General features: G+C 47.6%; 1 protein-coding gene across 5 annotated transcripts in view; it reads left to right on the top strand.

The window, feature by feature from the left end:
- CASK (peripheral plasma membrane protein CASK) overlaps nt 1-27452 on the top strand; it is a 756819-nt gene that overhangs the window by 302164 nt on the left and 427203 nt on the right. For all 5 annotated transcript variants that reach the window (XM_084595365.1, XM_084595366.1, XM_084595363.1 and 2 more), the window contains exon 2: nt 10528-10640. In XM_084595365.1, the coding sequence (XP_084451491.1) occupies nt 10528-10640 (113 nt within the window). The remainder of the gene's footprint in view (nt 1-10527; nt 10641-27452) is intronic.

Genomic DNA, 27452 nt, shown 5'->3' with positions numbered 1-27452 from the left:
CTTGCTTAGCACAGGTCTGGGTGTTTTGGACATTTGCTGCTTGAACTTTTGGCGACCACTGCTAGTAAAGGATCAAGTTGGCACCGAGTTGGGGGGGGGGGGGGGGGGGGGTACTCGTGGCCGCTTCTAGTGACAGAGTGCATCTATTCGACGTGACTACTAGAACGCTCAGTGTTCTACTTTTCGCAAAATATGCAGTTGCTTTAATAAGGACGTAATGACAATTTTAGATCTCGAAGTCCTTCCTAATTTGCTCCGAAAGTTTAAATTAAGGTTTTCATTGGGCTGTCATACCGATAAAATTTGTTTTTGAAAGACGCGCGTAATCCGGATTGTTTTTTCTTTTTGTGCTTCTGGTTTTTGGTTTGAAATTAATATCTAGTACTCTAAAAGGAAATAATGGTAACGACTGATCTTTTCCATGCAACTAACTCCGAAGAAAAAGAATCTATATATGACGTAGCAAAATTGTACATACTGTTCGAAATCAGCGTCAAACCCAATTTCACGCGTCATCAGCGAGCGGCCGTCGCTTTTCCACCGAGCTTTCTTCGCGTCCTGTGATTTCAGATTCACTTTAATGTGGAACAAGAGTACGATTTCTTAGCAGTGCAGTGTTCTAGAAAATGACTTTTCTTTGTGCCAGAAATTTGCACTGCCTTGTCTACGGCTTCGGACTCCGCACTGCAGCCAACAATTCAGCAGTGAAAATAAAACAAAAATGATATTGAGTTAGTTAATAAATTACTTCCTTAGTTAGGACAGTTTTGTAAGTAAATTATGCCTACCGTGGCTAAGAGTTTGGTCCATAAAAGGTCTTCCTCTATTATGAACTCGCTATTGTTAGCACGTTTTAAGGCTGGTTGAAATTCCCTGATGACCTCTTCCACAATTTCTTTAATAAACTCACGAGTTAAAGAAGGAACAAAGCTGTGACTGTCTTGTTCTTGTGTGCGCGCTGTGCCTTTAGCGCTATGATGTACGTAGGACGTGACAAAGCACTGCTTGAACTGGGTTGTTTTGTGTAACATCTTCCTGCTTTTCGATCTCTCCTCTAATTCGCATTACAAACAACGCCATCAGCAACTTAGAAGCTAGGGCAAAGTTGAACAGTGTTCGGAAGACGCAAAAGGGCGAAAAGCTTAAAACTGCAAGACGCGAAAGCACACAAAACACCGCCTTGTGCTCGTGTATAACTCCGTCATTTGTCCTTTTTTTTCTGCTGTTGCCGTTTTTTTTTATTCACCGTTAAGTCCTCCCTCTGGAGATCGCATGTTGTGAGTAGTTTCTGTGGATCTCTTTCAATAGCGTTTCTTTATTTTTGTTACCTTCGATATTTTCCGTCTGGTGTTACCTTTGCTAAATTTCTTACCTGCCTCGGTGGCTCAGTGGTTAATATGCATGGAAACTGACCCGGAATACTCGGGTTCGAACCCTGCCGTTTATGGCTGTGTTTCGATGAAAGTGAAACGGAGAGGCGTCCGTGTGCTGTGCAATGTCAGTGCACATTAAAATTCTCCAGATAGCCGAAATTATTCTGAAGCCTTCCACTACGACACCTCTTCCTCTCTTTCTTCTTCCACTCCCGCCTTCCCTCTTCTCTTACGGCGCTGTCAAGGCGTCCACGGAAAAGTGCTATCGATACTACGCCTTTCTTTTTCTATAAACCAATTTACCCATTTATTCATTTACATATTGTTTCTTCTGTGTTATAAGTTCTCAATTGTGCTGGACATATTGTAGGCCTGTCCTGCTATTCACTGTTGTATTTTTCTTCTTCGGCACTTAACTATATTGTTTCTGTGGGGATGGCGGGCTTTCTTGTTCAGTAGTTCACCTCAATTTTTGCAATTCGCGGCTTGTTTGGCTTCACCTCGTAATAAGCTATAGCGCGGTGGTGCACCCTTTACAGGAGCAAAACCAGCTGCTCCGCTCACTCTCGATGGAACAGGGAAACATGCGTATTTCAAGTGAGAATATATTGACCCCATTTTCATTGATCAGCTTGCAGCTAGCACTAAAAAATTCAGTATGTACCGCTAAGCCTTTCACCTTCGACGAGATAGTTTTTTAATAAAATCGCAACTCAGAAAATGACAGCTAGTCGGAGGTGAGAGCTTAGAACGGAAATGCAGGGTGCTAACTAGGTTGTGCTCGGCTGGCTGCCTCTCAAATGGGGAGGTGGATATAGGGGCCAAAAGAAAATAATCGTACTGCGGCGCTGACAGCATGCAGCATTTTTCTTGTTTTAATTTGCCCATGCGGTATATGTGCAACTTGGCAAGGCTCTCATTGTGAAACAAACTGTACAGGGAAAGATTGGTGACTTCATTAAGTGGACGGCCAGTCTCTAATGATGCGCGGTGAAAACACTGTGTATTACCGCGCAAGAGGCTACCCCTCGTCTTTGTTTCGCCTAAAATGCACTTCAACAGTACTAAAGTTTTGCTGAAGGGTAAATCTAATTGTTGACCAATAATTCTATAAGATTCTAGAAGAATAAGATTGGGATGAAGCGCATTTGGCAAGCACGCGCGGATTGTGACTAGCAGCTTACCGGTATCGCTCAAGAGGAAAGTATACAACAGTTGCATCTTACCTGTACTCATCTATGGGGCTGAAACGTGGAGGCTAACCAAGACGGTTCTGCTTAAGTTGAGGACAACGCAGAGGGCTATGGAAAGAAAAATGGTAGGGGTAACATTATGAGATAGGAAGTGTGCAGAGTGGGTCAGAGAAATAACTCAAGTTACCGACATTCTAGTGGAAATTAAGAAGAAGAAATGGACATGGGCAGGACATGGGCAGGACATGTAGTGCGAAGAGAGGATAACCGATGGTCGCTGAGGGTAACAAACTGGATTCCAAGGGAAGGAAAGCGTAGCAGGGGGCGGCAGAAAGTTAGGTGGGCGGATGAGGTTAAGAAGTTCGCAGGGGTCCAGTGGATGCAGCTAGCACAGAACCGGGTTAATTGAAGAAATATGGGAGAGGCCTTCGCCCTGCAGTGGGTATAGTCAGGCTGATGATGAATGATGATGAATGAATTCTATGCGAACAATGCCTTCTTTTTCCCCGTGTATATATGTGAAATTCGGAGATCATAGGAAGTTTGTTGCCGGCTGTGAAATGGAGTTCTAAAGTTAAATTCCTTGTAGATTTTAGATCCTCTAAATACTGATTAAAGCAGGAAGAAAAACAGACAAATGCTCGGATTTTATGGTGCGATGCACTGCGTAAGCAAAATGCTCTTTTAGGGCAACGCTTCTCCATTTGATGCACACCTTTTTACGCGTTAGCGTATTAGCTAGTTGGTATAAACGCGTGGCCATCGCCGAAAATGGGAAAAATGTGTCGAAAGAAAATGAACTTGATATCGTATCAAAATTGCGACGTAACCGCATTTCGTGCAGCGTTGAAGATGACGTCATACTTTTTCGCTTTTCATTTAGCATCAATTTGGTAGTGAAATTGGAGGCTAGGTTGTGATAGGGATTCGAACCGGCGACGTTTGTACCTGCGATTGTATTTCATCACAAGTGAAGGTGTCCGCCGAGAAGCAGGTCAGATACTGCGTCTTGCTTGCTAACTAAAGACGTTTAGCGCAGAACATCATGCATTTTCACAATAGTCTCGGCAAAATATTCATATATGCTGTTTTGAAAGATACGGAATGGGATGCTCAAATCGAGGCGGCGTTTAGAAATCATGCACGAATGAAACGACTCCATTTTTCGCGGTCGGCAAGCGGCCTGCAAATCTTGTAGTTATCTTTTACTGTATATTTTGTCATTATGCACATTTCGCCATAAAGAAAAAAAAAGTTTAGCGCAGTGGTCAAGAAGGCCGACTACTGTAGCGAAGTGCCAGGGTTCGAACCTAACAGCCGCCAGTGGCTGCGTTTCGACGGAGGCGAAACGAAGAGGCGTCCGTGTGCTGTGCGATGTCGGTGCACGTTAAAGATCACCAGGCGGTCGAAATTACTCTGTAGCCCTCCACTACTCCACCTCTTTCTCTCTTTCTACTTTCACTCCTACCTTCTTTCCTTCACTTACGGCGCGGTTTATGTGTCCGCCGAGAAATGTGACAGATACTGCGCCATTATTCTTTTTTCTGTAAACTACCAATTATTAGCTACTAAAGACGTTCAGCACTCTACCAAACTCATTCGCAGAATTTAAAGGCCCTATATCGTGTCTACTCTTGAGGAGAAGCTTTAGTGTCGTCCTAATTTTGATGTCTGCAATTGACGTTTTCTTCCTCTTTTCTGCATTCCTTTCCTTAAAGGTGGCGTCAATCGTTTCTCATTATTTTTGCTGGCTTTCTGACTTGCCAGGTATTGTACGTTTTACATTTTCTTCTTTTACACTTCGCGTTACTCTGGATAGCTCTATTGCTTTTCTTCGCTTTCTCTATACATTAAATTTTTTTGAATTTTACACATTTCGCCTTACTTGAAGTGCTGCTTTAAATATGATGACGCGTGAATACTTCCCGCGCCGCTTTTCCTGCTTCCGTACACGCTTCTCGTTGGTGCCTATCTAACGCATGTCTTTCCGCCTCCGCCAATGAAGCTTTTTTCGCACGCCTCCCGTGTGGCTTGTTTCTCACCGTTCACTGATTACAAGTTACATCCCTTATTCAAATAGCGTTCCAAAATAGTTTGTTATCACACTTCACATCGCCCACTACTCCTCTGTTGTCCTGGAAAGCCCAAGCGTAAATCTCATCGGCCTCTATTTGCGCAACGCCTATAGAGCAAACCAATAGGGAAAAGGCACGTTCACACTTATAGCTAACGTAGACGGCAACTACGGAGTACCGATGAGGCGACGGTGCCCGGAAGCTTTTGGGATAAAAGGAGTACGACTTCGACGCTGAGCACCCTTCCGGAACTGCCGTAGGTGCCTAGAGAGCGTAGGCGAGTGAGAGCGCGTGACAGAGCAAGTCCAATGGAGTTAAGCAGCACGACGGGTGGTGCTTCTCCTCTCAGAAAGAGCAAGGTGCCGTCCTTAGACTAGGCCGCGGTTCGGCGATTTGCGAAGGTCCGTGCAAACAGAGGCACCAAGGGTTCCTCCACTTTTCCGTGTGCACTGCTGCTGCCTTCGAGTTTCCGCTGGGCAAACATGTCTTGTCAAGTGGCCCTTCTTCTAGCTTTGCAGATTTTATTTTTGCTTCATGTGTACGCGTGGGAAGGTCTGTATGTGTGTATCGAAGTTTTTTTGGGTGTGCCTTCGACTAATCCGAATCTTTCTGTGGGCGGCACGCGTTCATTGAACGATTTCGTTTCAGAACTATCGTGCATCGTTTCTAAAATCGCGATATCGGTGGATGAAGCACGCCTGAATTTTTTTTTTCCGGTTCATAGTCAATTTGTGCGGTGTTTATGTGGAAGCACGAAAATTACAGGCACCGGAGGCATAGTGGAAAAGGTGGATTCGCGAAAAAAAAAAGAACGGCTTCTGTGAGCGAAGTAAAAAGATCTGGGTGCAGGCATTAGTAATAAGATTGTTTTCAGATGTCTCGTACCTCGTCTCGTGAACGATATGTAGGTCAGGAATGTCTATACTACGGCTGGTCTACTGACGGAGTTAAGACAGAACTGCAGTGGGATGTAGCCCCCATAGTGTGAGGCTGCAGCGCGCGACTACAGTGCCTGATATCGTGCTCGCTACTGATTATCCTTTCAGTTCATACGCTTCCTTGTAAGCCATACTGTGTGAAGCTTGATTGTCCCTGAAGTCACAACCAGATTTCTACCAGTTCTTGGGGAAGAGACCATGAGTGTTTTGGGCTTTTGTCATAGCGGCGCCCGGCCGCTGTGCAACTTGAGCGCCGGAACAGAGTGCGGGCGCAGTCAGGGACGCATCAACTAGCATCGTAGCCTATGTTCCACGCAAAACATGCTCCTCCGTTTATTGCAGCCAAAGGTATACAGGCCCGATGACGTCACGACTGATACGTGACTTGCAAACAGACGCATGCTACCACATCCTCCTTTTTGGACAACATGATACACCCCGCTCACGCAAAACTTCTTCATAGACAAGTTTACAGAGACTGAAACAGATAACCAACAGAATGGTTAGGTTTAGAAAACAATCTTACCCACACAAAGATGACCATTCATCACTTCCCCAGCGAACGGAGGGGCGTACCGTTCTTCCCGATTTAGTCACCTTGACTGCAGCCGAAGGCACCTGCAATTTCTAGCGAATTCTTGGAGAGTTGCAAACTATCGTAGACCTTATCTCTGCCTGAAAATCTAGCAGTAGAACGATAGGAGATCATAGTTCATATTCGCCAACGCGCATCGTAGCGTAAGAAAGCCATAATTTATTTATTAAGGCCTTTCTGTTCCCATGTCAGCGTACTGTACGGAGATGTACGAGTTTGATCATGCTGCCATTTTCCTGAAACGATGATCAAAGCGGCACCGAAGTTATCCTACACGTCGACGAGAGACATCTGTCGGCTCTGATTCATATGCACTAAAAGGTCACTTACCATAAGTCTAATTGAAAGCTCAAGTACGTTTCATGGGTTTTCTAAAAACTTCGGCGCGAATACGTGCAAATCAGACGAGCTTGACATTTTTCTTTTCTTATGACCTGGTGACATTTCTCAGTCTTAGCTGCAGCACGCAGCACTTGGCTTTCAGCCGATGAACATACTAGGGATTGGATTAAATTGCAAATAAAATAATCACTAAATACATTGATATCGCCTATTTATTAGTCAGGGTTTTGAAATGGCAGCACAAAAAGAAAAAAGTGAACGCGACAGTGACGGGCGCGCGCTGCTGAAGCAGCTGACTCTAGGAACAAGCGTACATAGATATTCATTGGGCTCGTATATAGCGCCCATTGAAGCTAAATACCTAAAGTCACATTAGAGACAGCTTGTCGCAGCGCATCATTGATATTTTATTCCACTAACATTAAGTTACCCTTACCGTTTAAAGCAGTATCTGTGGCCGCAATCGGGAATGTGTATCGCAGCATTCTGTGAACGATTGCGCAGGTTTTGTGAATGTACCAAACTGCCATCATTGACCTATAGAAAACGAAACGAATGTGAATCCGAAAGCGCTTTGTACGCTTTGTTTTTCGACTGAGCTTTTTCTAACCAGCTGGCGCATTCAGCAGAAGCCCGAAAGGAATTTGAACCGACGAGACGTCAAAAAAGTTCGAAGCACTCCGCGTTTGAGGTTTGAAAGACGCAGGAAGAAACGGAGAGGCAACCTGGAATTGAAGGATGAGCAACATATTAGTTCTAATGCTGGCATCAAGTCGGGACAAAGGCGCCAAAAGCTTCACTGCTCCAAATGCCGAAGAGAGTCGCATTTCCTAAACTTACGCTAGTATGGCGCTGAGTTGTGAAGGAATCTTCAGAAGAAACGAAAACAAAAGCGAAGGGTGGATGAAGGATGGGATTTCAGCCATCGGGCGAGTTATGACAAGTGCGGCGCATGTGGACCTCCAAGGATGCCTAATACATCCAAGGTCGCAGCTTGTGCAGGGTTTTAGCGTGTCGGTGGCGCCATCTGTGTTGTGTCGCTGAAGCAGCAGTTGGTCGATAGTTTCGTTCCCTCGGCAGATGGCTCGACGAACTGCATTTTCTTCTTGCAAAAGTACTCTTAGCGCAGCATTAGCTTGTTAGCTCCAATGAATTGGTGTTGTGACAATAATTTTATGCAGTTACTATTCACCATTCCTCCAAGACAATATACTCCGCCGTGATTCGTGCTTTATCTCCTCACCCTGCGTGCATTGTCTGTAGCGTCACGATTGCCGCATTCGTGAATTCATTAACTCTCAGGAATAAAAAAAGATTAAGATTCCAGTGCATGTATCGAACACGTGCACACGCAAAGGAACACTAGCTGAAGGGATGGCCCTTTGCTTGTTGCTCTAGTTCAGCTTCGATATTACGCTAATTAATGAGGCGTTCAGAAGATATATTATCAATTCTGGAGTAACATAAAATATGTACACGCAGGCGTCAAGAAAACTTGCGCGCCACGATATTCAGCGCGCAATAAAAATGACAGGTACCTGATGCCGAACGATGCAGGAGCTTGCAAGTACGGGTCCGAAGTCTAACCCATTATATGTGCTACACCCGCTTTCTTTTTTTCTTCTCTTTTGTATCAGTGCATCTGCACCTAAGCAAAACAAATCAGCAGGTGAGGGAAAAATGAAAAGAGTTGGCCAATGTTCGCTGTAATAAGATCACTAAATGTATATTGTACTTACGCTTAACCACTTAATCGAAATCATGTCTACATCGGGCACTACAAGGCGGAAATTTCAATATTTCTGTTGCATATAGCTATACTGGACAGGTTTTGAAATCAAGGCAAACAAACCTTGGACCAATGTCGGCAGTTCTACAGTGCATGCTACCGAAGGAAAAAAAAATTAGCCTTTTTCAACTTCTTAAACGTCAATTGATTATGTGTATGGACTTAGCTAAAACGAATGCCAAAATTAATTGACGTAAACTGCTCAGCCGATAAGAACATGTTTTGCTGATGCGCGCCTACGTAGCTGCACTCTGAGAAGATTGATTTCATTTCGAAGTAGTTTTCTGTAGTTCACAGCAAAATGACAGCCTTGCGGTTGTGCATACTGCAGGCTTGCTAGCTGTCCAGCACTGCAGACTTCTGCGACCGCAGGGAAATGCGACATCGATAAAGAAGGTGGAGAATATAGATGATGGTGGGGGTCAAATATGCTCGTTAAACTTGCACTTGAACATCTGTACTCAGCCATTTGAACATAAGAGCGTGCGTTGTATACCCCGTTATCTAGCCTGCGTCGGCATTACGAAAAACAAAACAAAAAATACCGATGGTTTAACTCAGTCAATCATGGAATATCGTACAGCACCAGGGCATTTCAACAGGATTGTGCTTGCTGTGTCTCAATCATTGAACGTTAGTTTGCTGTGCTAACCAGGCGGCCAGACCATATATTTGCACCACTAAATGTTCCGAAAGCACTGCAGAATCTGCAGTGGAGAAATGCGTAAGTCTGAGCTTCAGCGCTGCACGCGGTACATCGCTCGCCCCTCTCCGAATACAACCAGCTTTCCGTTGAACGCATATAAGTCCACCGGCATTCTACAATTCGTTTATAGGAAAGGAAAGGCGTAGTATCGGTTGCGTTTGTTTCTGTGGACATCTGAAGTCTCTCGGAAAGGTCAAAGGCCAAATTGGCTTCAGACATCTGGTATTTGGTAGAGCGCTGGTAATAGTGCTGCAGCACTTAAAAAAACAACAACACTGTTATTTATGCCTCTGGTGGTAGGCAGGTTACAGGAAGGGCCGATGATTGGTCGATTGATTAAAACTTTAATTTCCACCGATTTAGGAGGACGGATTGTGTGACGTGCCGATGTGTAATTACATATCTTGCTGGGAAGAGCTGCCAAATCGAGCAATTTCTTTGACGTGAAAGAACCTCCGAGATCCTTGGGCCTCGAGTCGGGCACGCTACAGCAAGGCCGCGCGGGCACGTTCGCACGACTCGGTTAAAGCAGGGCTTTATAGCTAAGTAGGACAGTCTTGCACATTACGTGATTGACTTTGACTGTATGCGAATCAGTACATGTGTGGCAGTAGACGCACAAAAGAAATAAGTGAATAAATGAGGAGCAGAGCTTGTGTGTGCGAAGAGAATTCGCAAGGGGAGTCGCAGGTGGAAGTCGTTCACTCTTTTGCATCACTGACGTCATTCCTTCACACACGGAGCCAAAGTATCCCTTAAATTTTTGTTTCATTGACTCACGAAGTGGCCGAGCTGTTAAAGAGGGGCTACTTAGCAGATATATGATCAACCCCGGCCATGTCGGGCAAGTTTCTGCGGAAGCGAAACGTGTCATTCGCCCTTAAGTAGTCCGACATCAGCGCACGTTAAAGCCCGCAGGGGATCTAACATAGTCCGGAGCCACTCACTATGACGTCCATCATAACCAACTCGTCACGTCGTGATTTGAACTCAAAAATATACCGTTTATGTACTGCTTGTTGAGACGCAAAGTGTACAGTTGTGTTTTGATCATTTGAATTCAGTGAGGAAAAATGTTGACTTTTTTTTATTTCTTTTCGTTAAGCCGTTTCATCAAAAAATTATGAGCATGAGCACTGTGGTCAAGGGCGTGCTTTAAGATCTTGAAACTTTCTATTTTGCTATACTGGCGGAATTGCAAACCAACTGCGTTTTGGAATATTTTGCCCACTAGCACGAACGCTTATTAATAGAGACCTTTAGCATAGCGCTACCGCTACCGTCTCCCGCTACTAGCGTGTCGTCAGTGCGCATGCGCACATCACCTTGAGGCCGACACAGGGTCTGATGTGTCAGCGCATCCAGCGTGCTGGGCCCAATGAGCGCCTGCGCCGCTGACGACGCGTGATAACGGAAGACGGTAGCGCTGTGTTAAATGTGTCTAATATTATGAATACTGTGCGCACTGTTTTGCCCGACCTTATATTTATCTGCCTTTCCTATTGTCTTTCTGCAGGGGGCCTTTCAGCGTGGTTCGCCGGTGTGTTCACAAAACGACGGGCCAACAGTTTGCCGTGAAGGTGGTCGACGTTGCCAAGTTCACCTCCTGTCCTGGACTCGGCACCGAAGGCATGCCCTTCTTCTTGCATGTCTATAGCAGCTTATTTGCCCCAGTATCTGTACTTGAAAATGTTCCGGGAGCGGTCGAGTGAAACTTGCATTTAACTGCTCGCCAGTATTCCCTTCTTCCTGAAGCCATTGACCCCTCATGCCTCGTGCAGCAGGATAACTGTATGACAACAGCTTTCCCTAGTTTATATTCTTCCAGGCAACTTTCAATTTTGGTCGTTATATAGCCGGCGAAAGATCGACAACTTGGGTCCAAATTCTTTTAATAGCTTCATTTTAACAGAATAGTTAGAAGGTATGAGCCCTGTGTATGCAATATTTTTTCATGTGCGTGCAAATGTTAAGACAACTACAGGATGTCGCGCTGATTTCGGCAGTAGCTGTGCGTTCAGCCTCTCTGCGAAGTTGAATGGAACGATGTTAACGGAATGGTAGCGCCGAAATCTGCAGAATATTTGGTGGTCATCTGGTAATATTTAAACGCGACCTTTAGAATTGCAAGATCTGGATCTATTGCTGCACCATATATACAAGAAGCATATCTGATCATAAATTTATTTCCGAACGACTCTGCCGACTTTGTGGTCACAAAAGTGGTTGCTGATATGATTGATTTCTTGCACAAGGCGCTAGTTTGTGATTACCACCTTTATAAGCATTTTGCATGAAATAGGGTTACAGAGATTTTTTTTTTTCTAAAAGAAATCCACGCGTTTTTATGTAATGCGTAAACTATGCTTGGTCATGTCTACTTTGAAATTATCCGGCACAACGATATTGCCAGGATTGCAATTGAAGCAGCTGAGAGACGAACGTAGAAACCGAACAACGTACTATTTTGAGGCATTGATTGACATAGTGGAGTACATTGGACGACTGTGATGCTGCTCTGCCTGTCCTATCTCTAATCACGTGGGGCTCTAAACTCACTAGCCCTAGATCGCTCGAACGTACTAAAGCTAGCGACATGTAATCCTTCCTCTTCTGTTATCATTAAACATCCGCCAAACAGAAGCAGTTGTTGACCATGCCACGCGGCGACGATGGTGACGCCGAGGCGTTACAGCAATAGTTCAAAATGAGGAAACAGAGTAGTGGCGCAAAACGAGCGCGAGTTGCGGCCTCGTGCTAAGTGAGAGCTTTTCTCACTTAGCACTCACACCTTTCCCACCACTGACCAAGAATCTTGCCCGATCTTGTTGGTGCCGTCGCTAGCTGGTTAAGCTGTTTTGTAAGTTAACATCTACGTGGCCTCGTGCAGGTAATTGCAACTAAGTCCACTATAGCGACTTCAACGCATGAGCCTCTCCGACGGGTATCTCAGGTTCGCCAGCCTAAAGAGAGAGTGAGCGAGCCTATGAGTGATCGACAAGTTAGTGTATAGCTTCCTGTGGGGTTTTAAGTAGAAAGCCTTTCTTGGCTCATGGTGAAAATCGTGTGCGCGAGGTCTTTCCGCGAGATGTGTTCTCCTTGTCTAGCATTCCTGCCATCTCCATGACAACGTGGAGGGCGCGACGAGGAGTGACGCCGTACAGCCAATTCCACATTTGCAGGATAGGATAGGAAATACGTTAGTTTCTCTAGGAAGGTCTTGTGCTAGTAGCAGAAGAGGTCCATCTTCCGTCTTCTCACAGGGTCGCTGCCCCTATTCCAGGGCTCCACTGCGTTTCACTGCTCGCTGGGCGTGCTGGATTAGACCTAGTTGGCAATCCAAATCGCCGCTAGAGAGTCGGCTCTCCCAATGTTCCGCACTCGGCTCTTTACGAAATCTATCGTTATTTCTACATTGCCACGTGATGTGGTGGTATAACGAAGGTTTGCTACCACACCATGGGCAGGTGTCCCGATATTGTGACGGGTAAATTTTGCTTAGGATATGCAGGTTAGGTAATGTTCCTGTCTGCAGTCTTCGCCAGTACACTGCCTCTTGTTGTTTTAGATCCCGATGAGGCGGCGGATAGCGGATCCGTACCCCCTTATAGTAGTTCAGAATGTCTCAGTACGTAGGGCCGACTCGCTCGGGTAGATCGTCCGATTCGGAGGAAGCTCGGCTCGTGTATCCTCGAGCGACCTCATCGGCGCGTTCGCTCCCCGCTATGTCGGTGTGTCCTGGTACCCAGTAGACGTTGTGTTTGACTTTTGATGTGGTCGCGCTCTGGAGGAGCCTGAGCGCGGCGCGACCTATGCGGCCGTTCATGTAGTTACGGCACGCTTCTCTCGAATCTGTAAGAATGGTAAGGGACGTGTTGCTTCGATACCCGGCTACCACCGCAAGAGCAACGGCCAGCTCATCCCCTTCGGTTACCGTGCATTTCCTGACTGAGGCGCTAGCTAGTTCCTTTAGGTTGGAATCAATAGCTACCGCCACTCCTCTGTTATTCGAGCAGGAGCACTGCAACGAATGCGCACCGAGGACAGCAGCAACGCTCAGGCTTCCCCCCCACACACACACACGCACACACACGCACACGCATGGGCACGCACGGGCACGCACGCACACGGGCACACAGGCACAGGCAGACACTGACACACTGACACACACACAGACACTGACACACACACACGCACACATGCGCACGCACGCGCGAACGCACACAGGCACACACACGCAGGCACACACACGCAGGCACACACACACACACACACACACACACACACACACACACACACACACACACACACACACACACACACACACACACACACACGCACACGCACACGCACACGCACACGCACACGCACACACGCACACACGCACGCACGCACGCACGCACGCACGCACGCGCACACGCGCACACACACACACACACACACACACACACACACACACACACACACACACACACACACACACACACACACACACACACACACACACACACACACACACACACACACACACACACACACACACACACACACACACACACACACACACACACACACACACACACACACACACACACACACACACACACACACACACACACACACACACACACACACACACACACACACACACACACACACACACACACACACACACACACACACACACACACACACACACACACACACACACACACACACACACACACACACACACACACACACACACACACACGCGCGCGCGCATCAGAGTTGATCCGAACTGGTTGTATTCGAGTTCGCGTACTCGGATTCATTATTCATTAGCTGAGCATCATAACCAACCACCGCGGCGGGTTCTTTCACTCGTTATAATTATGTTTAAGTAGAGCTAGACATCCACCATTTGACACGGCGACTCCCGTATGGCCCCACAAAGCCTTCGCCTCCGCAATCAAACGTACCAGTGCACCGGAACTGATCGCATAGGCCACGGTTAAACCTCAGCTATTTGATGCTATAACTGACAATGGAGGAAGCGCTTAGTAAATTAACTCAGGACGAGCACCGAAAATTCCTCTTGAGGGAAGTGAAGGATTGTGTGAAAACAAGGGTCGCTATACAGTAGAGCGCACCGGTCTAGTTTTCATTATTTAACATGCACTTACTTTGCAAAGAGTATGGGTGTCTTGCCTATCGCCTTCATTGAAACGTGGCAGCTGTGCCGCGATTCAGTAATACAAACGCGTTCACAGCAGCTGAAACTTATAAGCACTCAACCACCGGGCTGTTGCTTACAACGTCTGGTGGCTTTCTCCTCGCACATGCCACGCCTGGTTTCCTACACATAAGTGAGGCACAAAACGAAGCATAATACTTACGAGGAGAGCGGGATAGTCTAATTGGCATACTTCTGAGATTCTCTACCGTACTCGGCACCTGTAGTTTTCTTGTCACATGATTCTCGGAGGTGATAATAAAAGGGAACATAGAGCGAGGTGAATCCGTTTTTGCTCAGGCGCCTAGCGTTGTCAAAAAAACTTCCGAGAGCACTGCAGAATTTACACTGGAGAAATGTGAAAGCCTGAGCGTTGCTGCTGCACAGGGCGCATCACGTTTATTCTCATTATCATTACCAACTAAATTCCCCGTCATTATCGTCGGTACTGTCATCACTGTCATTATCACTAATTTCATCGTCATTGTGATCGCTACTATCATCGTCACAGTCGACAAGCAAAAATATGATATACTTTTCACGATCCCGGGCGTGGCGCAGTTGATTAAAGCCCTAGGATATGGATCCGAGGAATAAAGTTGGATTCCCGGTGGAGACAGGATTTTCATTTTTCTAATGACGTCATCATGATGTCATTTCATTGACAGCTATAATGCGACCGGACGGACGCCGACAGTATGAGCCATTGAAGGCTTTCGCCTTAATATTACATAGCCTGCGTTGTTCCCTAAATAAGGTGAGGAATTAAAAGCGTCGTATAGTTTATCTGCCTTTGTTGTTCATGTAGGCACGATTTTATATGACATTAGGCTGTATTCGTAAGACAAAAAAAAAAATTGCCCACGGTTACTTTACTTCCTAATGCGAAATTTGAGCGCAGCTTATCAGCTGTTTCACCTTTTTGATAGATTTAGGCAGATTTTGAGCAAAACACGTATGTACAATTACAGACAACATTTTTAAAATTTTTACACGTATTTCATAAACACTCCACTAACGGTTCCTGGCTGTCGTGAAAGAAGCTTTGTGGTAGAAGAAATCAAGAGAGCAATAGAGGATGGATGGATGGATGGATGGATGGATGGATGGATGGATGGATGGATGGATGGATGGATGGATGGATGGATGGATGGATGGATGGATGGATGGATGGATGGATGGATGGATGGATGGATGGATGGATGGATGGATGGATGGATGGATGGATGGATGGATGGATGGATGGATGGATGGATGGATGGATGGATGGATGGATGGATGGATGGATGGATGGATGGATGGATGGATGGATGGATGGATGGATGGATGGATGGATGGATGGATGGATGGATGGATGGATGGATGGATGGATGGATGGATGGATGGATGGATGGATGGATGGATGGATGGATGGATGGATGGATGGATGGATGGATGGATGGATGGATGGATGGATGGATGGATGGATGGATGGATGGATGGATGGATGGATGGATGGATGGATGGATGGATGGATGGATGGATGGATGGATGGATGGATGGATGGATGGATGGATGGATGGATGGATGGATGGATGGATGGATGGATGGATGGATGGATGGATGGATGGATGGATGGATGGATGGATGGATGGATGGATGGATGGATGGATGGATGGATGGATGGATGGATGGATGGATGGATGGATGGATGGATGGATGGATGGATGGATGGATGGATGGATGGATGGATGGATGGATGGATGGATGGATGGATGGATGGATGGATGGATGGATGGATGGATGGATGGATGGATGGATGGATGGATGGATGGATGGATGGATGGATGGATGGATGGATGGATGGATGGATGGATGGATGGATGGATGGATGGATGGATGGATGGATGGATGGATGGATGGATGGATGGATGGATGGATGGATGGATGGATGGATGGATGGATGGATGGATGGATGGATGGATGGATGGATGGATGGATGGATGGATGGATGGATGGATGGATGGATGGATGGATGGATGGATGGATGGATGGATGGATGGATGGATGGATGGATGGATGGATGGATGGATGGATGGATGGATGGATGGATGGATGGATGGATGGATGGATGGATGGATGGAATATAGGAGCGTCCCCTTTGAAACGGGCTGGTAGCAGTAGCTATCATGCTCATTTTTCTCCATATATCTTAATTATTGATTTAGAATTGTTAACTAAACCATCATTCTATTTATTAAATTTTGCTCCTACATTACTAACATTATGTCACTTCTCTGCTTTTAAGCCACCAATCTTCCAGTCGTTTTTTGCTAGTTTCCGGTTCCGCCGGTTTATTCACCCGGCCACTGTTATCTCTAAACCCCAGAGCTTCAGGAGCAGTGATTGCGCCTGCATCAACTTCCGGATGGATACCGTTGCATTCGAGTATAATATGGTCAATTGTTTCACTGGAGTTTCCACATACAGCACATGCGTCATCTCTATTGTTAAACTTCTTTTTGTAGCTGCGTGTTCTAAGGCACCCTGATTTTGTAGAGGCTTTACAAAAGTTAGCGCCATCTAGGGAAATAAACAGAAACTGTGCGCGGCGGCCATGTTTTGTTCAATCCGCCCGCGCCTCCCATTGAGTACGGTGTCAACGTGCGCCTTCGTGGAACCCGTGCTTGCACCGCAAGGTGCATTGGAATGATTACAAGCAATTGTTTCATTTTTTAACATCACAGCAGTCGCTGCTCGCATCAAGCTCTGTTCGGAATGATGCCAGCATGTTGCTGCGTACCCTTCTGCAGCAAGCGCACCGTCGTAGATGCGCACGGAAACAAGGTATACGCGTGTATGCGACCGCTCGTTTGCAATCCTAATCGGCTTTACAAGTGTCACTTGCATCATGTAAAGCATTACTGCACGTCCCTCTGACTGGGAGCTAGCTTACAGAACGTGCTATCGCCTAAAACAGCAAGGTTGTTTTGCGTGATATGGAGCCTTGTTAACTTGAAGGATAAGCTTATGCTTCATGGAGGACACGGGAGAAGGAGCACTGCATGTATACCGAGCGCTATAGTTCAAATACGTTCTTCTTTGAAACCTTTTGTACGCAGGTTGCATTTACCATTGTGCATTTTATTTAAGACAAAGGCACGATTACTGAAAGTACTTTTCACAGTCGTACGAAATTGTAGTGCTTGGTGCAGAAAGCAATACGGCTGTCTAGTGCGCCCGAGGTGCATGTTTCACGCTGCAAAAGCGGCTGCCAAACCCGCGGCGTCTAGTAAAGCAGGAGAAGATGACATCCCACTAGTTTGTTGTAATATGCTCACGTCCAGCCCGTTTCGAAAAATGTTATCACGTGATAATGCATGCGAAGTCCGGTCCGCGTCCAGAGCGCGCAGCTCAGGTTTGCATTCTGTGCCTTCATACCTGCCAGTGCAGCCAATAAAATAACGAAGTTTGCATTTCACTTTTGTGCGTTTTATCGAGTCGCCTGATGGTTCGCTAATTGACAGCCACCTTAAATTCAGTTGATTTTGTAAATATGCCGATTTCTTGTTTATTCCCTCTGTCAGATAGTAGACATTCAAAGACAACCTCATATGAAAGTGCTGTCATGGGAAGCTTCGAGGAACTCAGAGGAATAGGAACTCGGCTGAAATGAAAAGAAATTTGAAACGTCAACTCACTTTACTGCGAAGTGTCAGTGCTTGGTGCAACTGGCTGTGTTCATAAAGTCAGATTTATATTATATAATACTGTTATAAAACATTAGGGGTACACTTAAGCTCCGCCGTTAAGGGTATGACGCTATAGCGTCTCTCTCTCACACACACACACACACGTTTCCTTTCTTCCCTTTTCGAATTTTTAGCTTTTATTTATTTTATATTTCGATTATTTGTTTCTTTATTTTATTTAATGTGTAATAGGGCGTTTATTGACGCTCAGATGGAGAGCTGTGAGGAGAGGACTTTGCAACGGCGAGCACAGCGTACTTCTTCTTTGTCTTCGTCGCACAACGCACTGGTGCATGTCGATGGCTGAGTGCTGACTATCACAGTACATTCCCCCCCCCCCCCCCCCCCCCCCGGGTAAAAAAAAGGAGCCATCCTGGCGACTTATGGCGCGGAAAGCACAGCGGGGTCATAGAATGGCTTCAATCGGTTCACGTGAACTGTTTCACGACCACGGCGACGCAAGTCCGCAGAGGGCGTGACGGGCTCAACTACGTAGTTGACTGCAGATGTTTGCTGGAGGACCCTATATGGCCCGTGGTAGCGAGCAACAAACTTCTTTGAAAGGCCAGGGGTTGTGGAGGGCACCCAGAGCCGCACCAGAGAGTTCGGGAGATATGACGAAGCTTCGGCGGTATCACGGAGGTATTTTTGTTGCCACTGATTTTCTGTTGTGAGAGAGCGGGCGAGCTGACGGCATTCTTCTGCGTACGTAACGGCATCGGATAGCGCGGAAGATTCGGAAACGTCAGGGCGGTAGGGAAAAAGTGTGTCCATAGTACAGAGTGGCTCGCGCCCGTAAAGGAGAAAGAATGGAGAGAATCCAGTAGTGGCCTGTGTCGCGGTGCTATATGCGTAAGTAACAAACGGTAGAACTTGGTCCCAATTGGAATGGTCGGTGTTCACGTACATAGCCAGCATGTCACCGAGAGTGCGGTTGAAACGTTCTGTCAGTCCAGTCGTCTGAGGGTGGTACGAGGTAGCGGTGCGGTGTATGATGCGGCATTCTTTCAGGAGAGCCTCAAGAGCGTCTGATAAGAAAACGCGTCCGCGGTCACTGAGCAGTTCTCGAGGGGCACCATGGCGAAGAACCAGGTTTTTCAGAATAAAGGCAGCCACGTCGCGTGCGGAAGCAGAGGGCAATGATGATGTCTCAGTGTAGCGGGTCAGATGATCCACTGCCACGATAATCCAGCGGTTGCCAGCTGAAGTTGTAGGAAGGGGACCGTATAGATCTATGCCGACACGATCAAACGGACGGGAGAGACAGGGCAACGGCTGCAACGAAGCAGGAGACTTGAGAGGAGTTTTTCGGCGTTGGCAAGACTGGCAAGAGCGGACAAAATGGCGGACAAAGCGGTACATTCCACGCCAGAAGAAGCGTAGACGCAAGCGCGTGTAGGTTTTCAACACTCCGCCGTGGGCGCACTGGGGATCAGTATGGAAAGCAGCACAAATTTCGGCGCGGAGATGACGGGGGATTACTAAAAGCCACTTCCTTCCGTCGTGAAGATAATTGCGGCGATATAGCAGCCCGTCACGAATTGAAAAATGGTGAGCTTGGCGGGCAAGCGCCCTAGACAAACGACCTGGAGAGTGACTTGAAAGTCCAGAAGTGTAGATATCCATGGGTCGCGCCGCTGTTCCGTGGCCATGTCGGTAGTGGCAAGCGAAGACAAATCGTAGGCGCAGACCTCATCAGACAACGAAGAGGGAGGCAGCGGTAAGCGCGAAAGAGCGTCCGCGTCAGTATGCTTGAGGCCTGAGCGATATATGACACGAATGTCATACTCTTGGAGGCGAAGAGCCCAGCGAGCAAGGCGGCCGGACGGGTCCTTCAGGGACGCCAGCCAGCACAGAGCGTGATGATCAGTGACCACATAGAATGGTCGGCCATAGACATACGGACGGAATTTGCCGATGGCCCAAATAATGGCCAAGCATTCTCTTTCCGTAACAGAATAATTGGACTCTGCCTTGGTCAAGATGCGGCTTGCGTACGCCACCACATAGTCTCGGATACCAGGTTTGCGTTGGGTGAGAACGGCGCCTATCCCAATACCGCTAGCGTCAGTGTGAATCTCAGTTGGCGCATTCGGGTCGAAGTGGCGGAGGATGGGAGGCGAAACCAAAAGACGGTGTAAAGTGTTGAAGGCGTCATCACAAGCAGGTGTCCATGCGGAGAGGTCGGAGCTACCGGAGAGGAGCTGGATGAGAGGAGCAATAATAGAGGCGAAATTTGAGATGAAGCGGCGAAAGTAGGAGCACAGGCCGATGAAACTTCGTAGCTGTTTCAGTGATTTTGGGCGTGGGAATTCGGCAACTGCACGAAGTTTAGTGGGATCGGGAAGAATGCCATCCTTAGAAACGACATGACCTAGAATAGTTAGTCGGCAAGGAGCAAAGCGGCACTTCTTCAGATTCAGTTGGAGGCCGGCGGTAGCGAGACAAGGGAGAACGTCCTTCAGTCGGAGCAGGTGGGATTGAAAATCGGTAGAAAAGACTACGATATCATCGAGATAGCAAAGACAGGTTCGCCACTTGAATCCACGAAGCACAGTGTTCATGAGGCGTTCAAATGTGGCCGGGGCGTTGCAAAGCCCAAAGGGCATGACGTTGAATTCATATAATCCATCTGGTGTGATGAAGGCAGTTTTAGAGCGGTCAGCGTCATCCATTGGCACCTGCCAGTAGCCAGATCGTAAATCCAACGAGGAGAAAAACTCGGGGCCCTCCAAGCAGTCCAGTGCGTCATCGATGCGTGGCAGAGGATAGACGTCCTTGCGCGTGACCTTGTTGAGCCGGCGGTAGTCGACACAAAACCGGAAGGAGCCATCTTTCTTAGGTACCAACACAACTGGAGACGCCCAGGGACTGTGAGATGGCCGAATGACACCACGACGGAACATGTCGTCTACATGATCAGCAATTACTTGGCGCTCCGAAGCCGACACGCGATAGGGGCGCTGGCGCAAAGGTGCGGTTTTACCGGTGTCGATGGTGTGCTCTACGACAGACGTGCGGCCCAAGTGAGTTTGAGGAAGGTCGAATGAAGAAGCGAAGTTCTGCAAGAGGGCGACAAGTTGATCACGTTGCGCAAGTGGAAGTTCAGCATCAATAGCATGTTGGAAAACGTCCGAGGGCGTCGAAGCGGTGGCAACATCGCAAGAGCACAGACTAACGTCGAAGGAGGGGGTTGAGTCAGCAAGAGTGGTGATATGACCGGGATCAAGCTCTTCAAGACGTCCAATGCATTCGCCACGGAGCAGAACTGCTGGGCAAGAAAATGGGTTCGAGGCGTAAAGTGCACTCTTGCCGTCTTGAATTTCGAGAACTGCGAATGGAAAAAGGAGGCAGGGATGACGGGAGGCGGCTTCGGAAGGTGTAAAAATTGCATTCAAAGGAGTTACCCACTCACAAGACAGTGGTACGAGGGCAGCAGAAAACGGAGGAATGTCGGTGTCATGGGCGACGAGAAGTTTTGCAGTGCGGGGAGGGGTATCAGAGAAGGGGGCATCACAGAGGGGGGCCAAGGCAATTTGCGCACGAGCACAGTCAATAACGGCCTGATGAGTCGATAGAAAATCGTATCCGAGGATGATATCATGCGAGCAGTTCGGCAGAACAATAAACTCGATGGGGTACAAGACGTCTTGAATGAGCACACGGGCTGTGCAAGATGCGGTGGGGTGAATGTGCTGTGATGAGGCGGTGCGGAGCGAAAAGTCGGAAATCGAAGTGCTCACTTTGCGAATTCGACGGCAGAGTGCTTCACTGATGACGGAGACAGCTGCACCGGTATCGACGAGAGCGAGAACTGTGGCGCCTTCTACAGAAACTTTGATAACATTAGCGGAACGACGCGGAGGACTTGAGAAATTCGAAACAAGCGCAGTTCTTGCCCCCGGAACTGCGACTGTTAGTTTCCCTCAACGGTGCTGGTAGGACGTCGCAGCATTGGAGAAAGCGATCGGCGCCGAGGAGAATGTGATCGACGAGTGGCATAGGTTTGCCGATCTTGTGAGACAAATTGGGAACCGGGCGGAATCATTTGCGAGCGTGAGTCAGTATCGTATGGGTAAAGTCGAATGTCAGGCTGTGAAGGTTGGAGGCGCTGGCGACAAAGGCGTGCAACATGGCCCGGCCGACCGCAGGCATAGCAAATCGGAAGGTTGTCCGTAGTACGCCAAGGTTTCATAGGATGTGGGCGGAACCTTGAGGGTGGGGCTTGAAACGAAGGCTCAGCATGCGGCGGTGAACGGTAGGCAGGGACCTGCACATAGGAGCCAGACGTGGGCGAAGGTGGTGGCCTAGCCGTTACTTGGGCATACGTGAGAGGTGCCGTCACAGGCGGCAGCGCGGGGTTGGACGGCAAGACATCAGCGACGTGTTCTTGCACGGCACGGCGTATAGTAGGGGCCAAAGATGGAGCCAGTTCAGGAACGAGGAGGCCCGAGTCTTGAAAATGGGGAAGGAGTGAGAGTTCACGTGCGACCTCTTCACGAATAAAATCTTTGATCTGTTGATTCAGCGGGCTCCCTTCAGAAGTTGGCGAACCACCCAGGGTTAATGCGGATACGCCTTCGTCGCACACACTGGAGCGGCGCCTAGAAGCGCGCTGCTTGCGGAGCTCGTCGTAGCTCTGGCAAAGCTTGACGATTTCACTAACGCTGGTGGGATCTTTCGCTACCAGCATCTGGAAGGCGTCCTCAGTAATGCCCTCGAGGATGTAGCGGATTTTGTTCGCTTCCGGCATGGCCGGGCCGACTCGTTTGCAGAGATCAACGATGTCTTCTATGTAGCTGGTAAAGGTCTCATCAGCGCGCTGAACACGATTGTGTAAACGTTGTTCGGCACGAAGCTTACGCACTGCCGGGCGGCCGAACACTTCCGCGAAATTCTTTTTAAATGTCGAACAAGATGACAGGTCAGCCTCATGGTTGCGAAACCAGAGGTTCGCCACGTCCGTCCGATAGAATATGACGTTACTGAGCTTGTATGAGTCATCCCACTTGTTGTAGCTGCTTACTCTTTCATACGATGACAGCCAGTCGTCGACATCTTGATCGGCCGTGCCACTGAAGAGGCAGGGGTCACGCTGGCGCACGATGCCAGTACACATGATCGTGGGTGGAACGGCCGGCAGCGTCGAAGTGGACTCGTCTTGCATGGCGGTCGTAGAGGGCAGTGTACGGCTTCGTAATTCCAGTTTGGATGGGATCGTTTCCGGCACCTCCGCCAATTGTAATAGGGCGTTTATTGACGCTCAGATGGAGAGCTGTGAGGAGAGGACTTTGCAACGGCGAGCCCAGCGTACTTCTTCTTTGTCTTCGTCGCACAACGCACTGGTGCATGTCGATGGCTGAGTGCTGACTATCACAGTACAAATGTTTTACATTTTTATACACAAATAATCAGGGTCAGCAACAATCGCCTTTCAATTCTGAGCAATTTGACACCTTTGAACACATTCTTCAATTATTTCAATTTATCAATTACACATTCTAAATTTTCTTCATTAGCATCACCAAGAATTGGTTTTTCCTTCAGAGCATTTTGTCACCTTTAAAGCCTAAATTCCCAATTTCTTTCTTTCTTTATTGCTTTATTTCATCAATTGGTCAATTAATTACGAATATTTTATTTTCTCATCACCGCCTATTGCACACCAATCAATCTTCACTCACTGGAAGCAGAAATTACCATGATACATTTTTTTTTTACGCAGCCCCCGATTATTTCCGAGACCCGTGCCAATAACTGCGTCGACGGCATAGGGAGGAAAGTGCAAAGCGCCATTCCGACTTACGTCAAATTACGCATGATCCTTTCATCTCAAAACAAATTGCATCCTCGCTCATTTCACCAACAAGTATCTCACTGGTAGCAGTGGGATGAGTGACGGTGATGCGCGAACCAAGCAAACTCGCGATTGTCTCACCTAGTCGTTAAAGTAAGTAGCAAAGGTACACAGACAAAAAAAAAAAAAAAAAATCTGCACATTACAAAACTCTAGATACTGTACCTGGATACGGATGATGCTGCGCGGATCGACGAGGGGCCCATGCACGACTCGTAGAGCAGTTTGTAATCGCTACGCTGTCAAAATACGCTTCTTGGCTTCGCTAACAGACACCACAAGGGACAGAAGAGAGGTCCTAGCACAGCACACTAGGTTACAACATGAAAAGCGCGGACAGAACGGCGGGCGCTTACGGACGGACACGAAGCGAACCAAAGCGAATGGATGGAGCGAACAAAATATGACTGCCAGTGCGGGTAACAGCGTGCCACTCATGGTTGCCAGACTTACTTTTGTAAACACTCTATTGAGTTATCGGAAGGTTGCGGGAATCAGCGCGTGGGCCCATAGGAACGTTTCGCGACGAACAGGTAGCAGGCTGCACTCCACACATTCCTGTGACGCTATACCACCACCTTTTATGCCGTGTGGCAAACCCAGCGCCATAAATAAATAAATAAACAGGTAGCAGCGACTGACTGATGCCGCTGACGCCGCTAGCGAGTGAAGCGAGTGAGAACGAGATGCACCGTCAAGCCGGCGTTTCGGCAACCGGAGAGCATCTCTCTTCCTCTTTCTGCATGGCAGCGACGGTGTTCTACGCAGTCACGTTGTCTTGACTTGCTAGCGGCGGCAGCGGCGGCAGCGGCGGCGGCAGCGGCATCAGTCAGTCGCTGCTAGCGCTGCCTCCGGCGACCCCCCCCCCCCCCCCCTCCCGTTTTTTCCTAGTGTTCTCCAGTTGCTGCGCGCGCTCCTGCCCCCTCGTTTGTCGCTGATTGTACCCCCCCCCCCTCTTCCTGCGAGGCTCCGATTGCCGAAGTGCCGGCTCGAGCTGGTGGGATGAAAGGGGGCGGAGCTGGTTACGAGGCCGACGCCGACGACGACGCGAAACCCAGGAATGGGCGCCAAAGAGCTGCGCTCTAAAAACTCGAGCGATTGGTTAGTCGGCGTCCGACACAGCTTTAGCTGAGCACATACGCACGAAGCAAGTCACCTGCACGTGGGTTTCAGCGAACCCGAACAGCAGGGATCCCTGATTGTTCCTGGCTGTGGTGGCTCTAGCTCCTCCGATTGTAGGAGGCAATATTTACTTGACTAAATACTGAAATAGCGGAGAGAGAGAGAGAGAGAGAGAGAGAGAGAAATCGAGAGAAAAAAAGAGCTGGATTTTAACGCAGCACAAGGTGATGGTGCCGGGTTCGATTCCCGGAGCAGGACGAATTTTTCTTCAACTACGAAGTTTCTGAGAAAGCTGTATAGCTTTCCTTTGTAGCCGTATGTCTGCGCTTGGGTGGATGCAATGAGTAATTACTCCCTTATTACAAATCTACTCCACCTTGGAAGATTCCCCTAAATATTTGACCAACACCATTCCCACTTCGAGTTATAGATCAATTCGCTCTCGCCCTACCGTCTCCTCTGCTGACCGTCCTGGTTAGCTCAGTCGGTAGAGCGACTGCCCCGGAAAGGCGGTGGTGCCGGGTTCGATTCCCGGATCAGGACGAATTTTTCTTTAACTACGAAGTTTCTGAGAAAGCTTCCTTTGTAGCCGTATGGCTGCGCTTGGGTGGATGCAATGAGTAATTACTCCCTTATTACAAATCTACTCCACCTTGGGGGATTCCCCTAAATATTTGACCAGCACAAGGTAGGCGTCAAATATATCTGGCGTCAGAGTTAGCACTTAGAATAGTCCTTTGTTGGGCTAGTTGGTGAGCCATTTAGATGCAGTAGTAGCGCAGACAAACATGGATAGAGGGAGGAAAACGAACACGCGTCTGTGTTCGTCTTTCTCCCTCTATCCATGTCTCTCTGCGCTACTACTAAATCTCAGAGTTAGCACGGCCACTTGGTCTGTCACCTGGTGCGTGTTTAAGGCAGCGGTGAGTCGAACTGCGAACGAAGCCAGAATTAGATACATGATTTGATGCCTTTTAACCAATTTAGATTTTCGATTTTTTTTTTTCAGCACGTGAAGTTACTTACAGTTTTAGCAGGTTTGCAGTAAAAGAAGTTCCTGCGTGATTGATGCATGTTTTATCATTTTCTCCTTCTTTTGCTGAGCCATACTTAAAGCTTCCATCTTGTAAGCGAGAAGTGTACACCCTTTGTCAAAAGTTTAGAGCCCTAGAGGTCTGTTTCTAATCCGTCTAGTGGCGCCTCTTTTGCATCTGTGGAAATCGTTTACATAGGAGAGGGTATGACAAAAATTCTCCTTACCTTCAGTAAAGTTGGAACTCTGACAATGCATTACAAATAGCACGGTGTGGCTCAGAAGCAAACCTTCCTGGGCTCTAATCTTTTGACAAAGACTGTACGTAGGCTTAAATTATTATCCATTCAACTGCATCTTAGGGGTTCAGCCCAAGTACCGCAGATAAGAGATATTCAACGCAATAGCTAATGTGCTTTCCCTTCGCAGCAAGCATCTGTGCTGCTTGACGCACTGTCATTAGGGCACGTGTTTGTCACAGCACGTTCCGGCATAAAACTTTCCTGACATTTCTCCGCCCATAATTGCGCGTAGAAAAAAAGTTGTGAAAGGTATCTATGTATAGCGCATTTTTGTCGCTCGCCTGACTCGATTTAAACATATAATGTTAAGCTTGAACAGACGAGTTATTTGGTTCGCGCGATCGAGCCGAGTGACGGGGTATTTATAAGGCACGCTTTATGATGATTTGCTTCCCAATATCCCCTGGGCGACGCACAGGTGCTGGCGTGTGCCGTATTTACTCGCGTAACAGGCGCAGTTGTTTCCCCGAAATCCGTCTGAAAATTACGGGTGTCCGTTCATTGCGCGCGGAAAAATATTTAGAAAAATATTCGAGTCGTAAAACTCCACTTAAGGCAGTAAACCAGAAATATCATTTACTATGTGCGACTCTCCTTCAAAAAAAAAAAAAAAAAAAAAAAAAAAAAAAAAAAAAAAAAAAACAATGCGTGCTCTTTAGCACGATTCGTTTGCTCTAAAATAGGGACAACAACTTTGACCTTAATCCCGGACGTATAGATCGCGCAGCGACCAAACATTCAATCCATAGCGGTTACAACTAGAGTTTATTCTATAACCATTAACAGCGTTCCCGGGAATCCCTTTTGTAGCAAGCTAATATAATCCTTGATATGGCAGGTCGAATAGAGAGGCCAGACGCAATTTCGTTTTCGCTTCAGGTGTCTCGCGAGACATCCGTATTGTCTGTCTCGTCGGGGGACATTGGACATTCGGCGTACGAAGCGATATATTACTCTGTAGTCCTTTGATTTTACAAAACGAACGCAACTTAGCATTCATTATCATCATCAGCTGAAACATTCCAATGAAAAAGGGTGCCTCGATTACGCGAGTAAAGGAAACCGTACTGTTTGACACCAAACATAGAAAGTGTGCCCATTATGAAATTAAATACGTTAAGCTCTTTACGTCTGTAACCAATGATCCAGTAAAACGTAAGCGATTCAATTACCGGCTAGCC

The sequence above is a fragment of the Amblyomma maculatum genome, chromosome 2, assembly GCF_055883805.1.
Source record: "Amblyomma maculatum isolate TAMU_Amacu chromosome 2, ASM5588380v1, whole genome shotgun sequence".
Taxonomy (NCBI): domain Eukaryota; kingdom Metazoa; phylum Arthropoda; class Arachnida; order Ixodida; family Ixodidae; genus Amblyomma; species Amblyomma maculatum.
The sequence above is the reverse complement of the archived record's forward strand: the minus strand, read 5'-3'. Positions and strand labels throughout refer to the sequence as shown.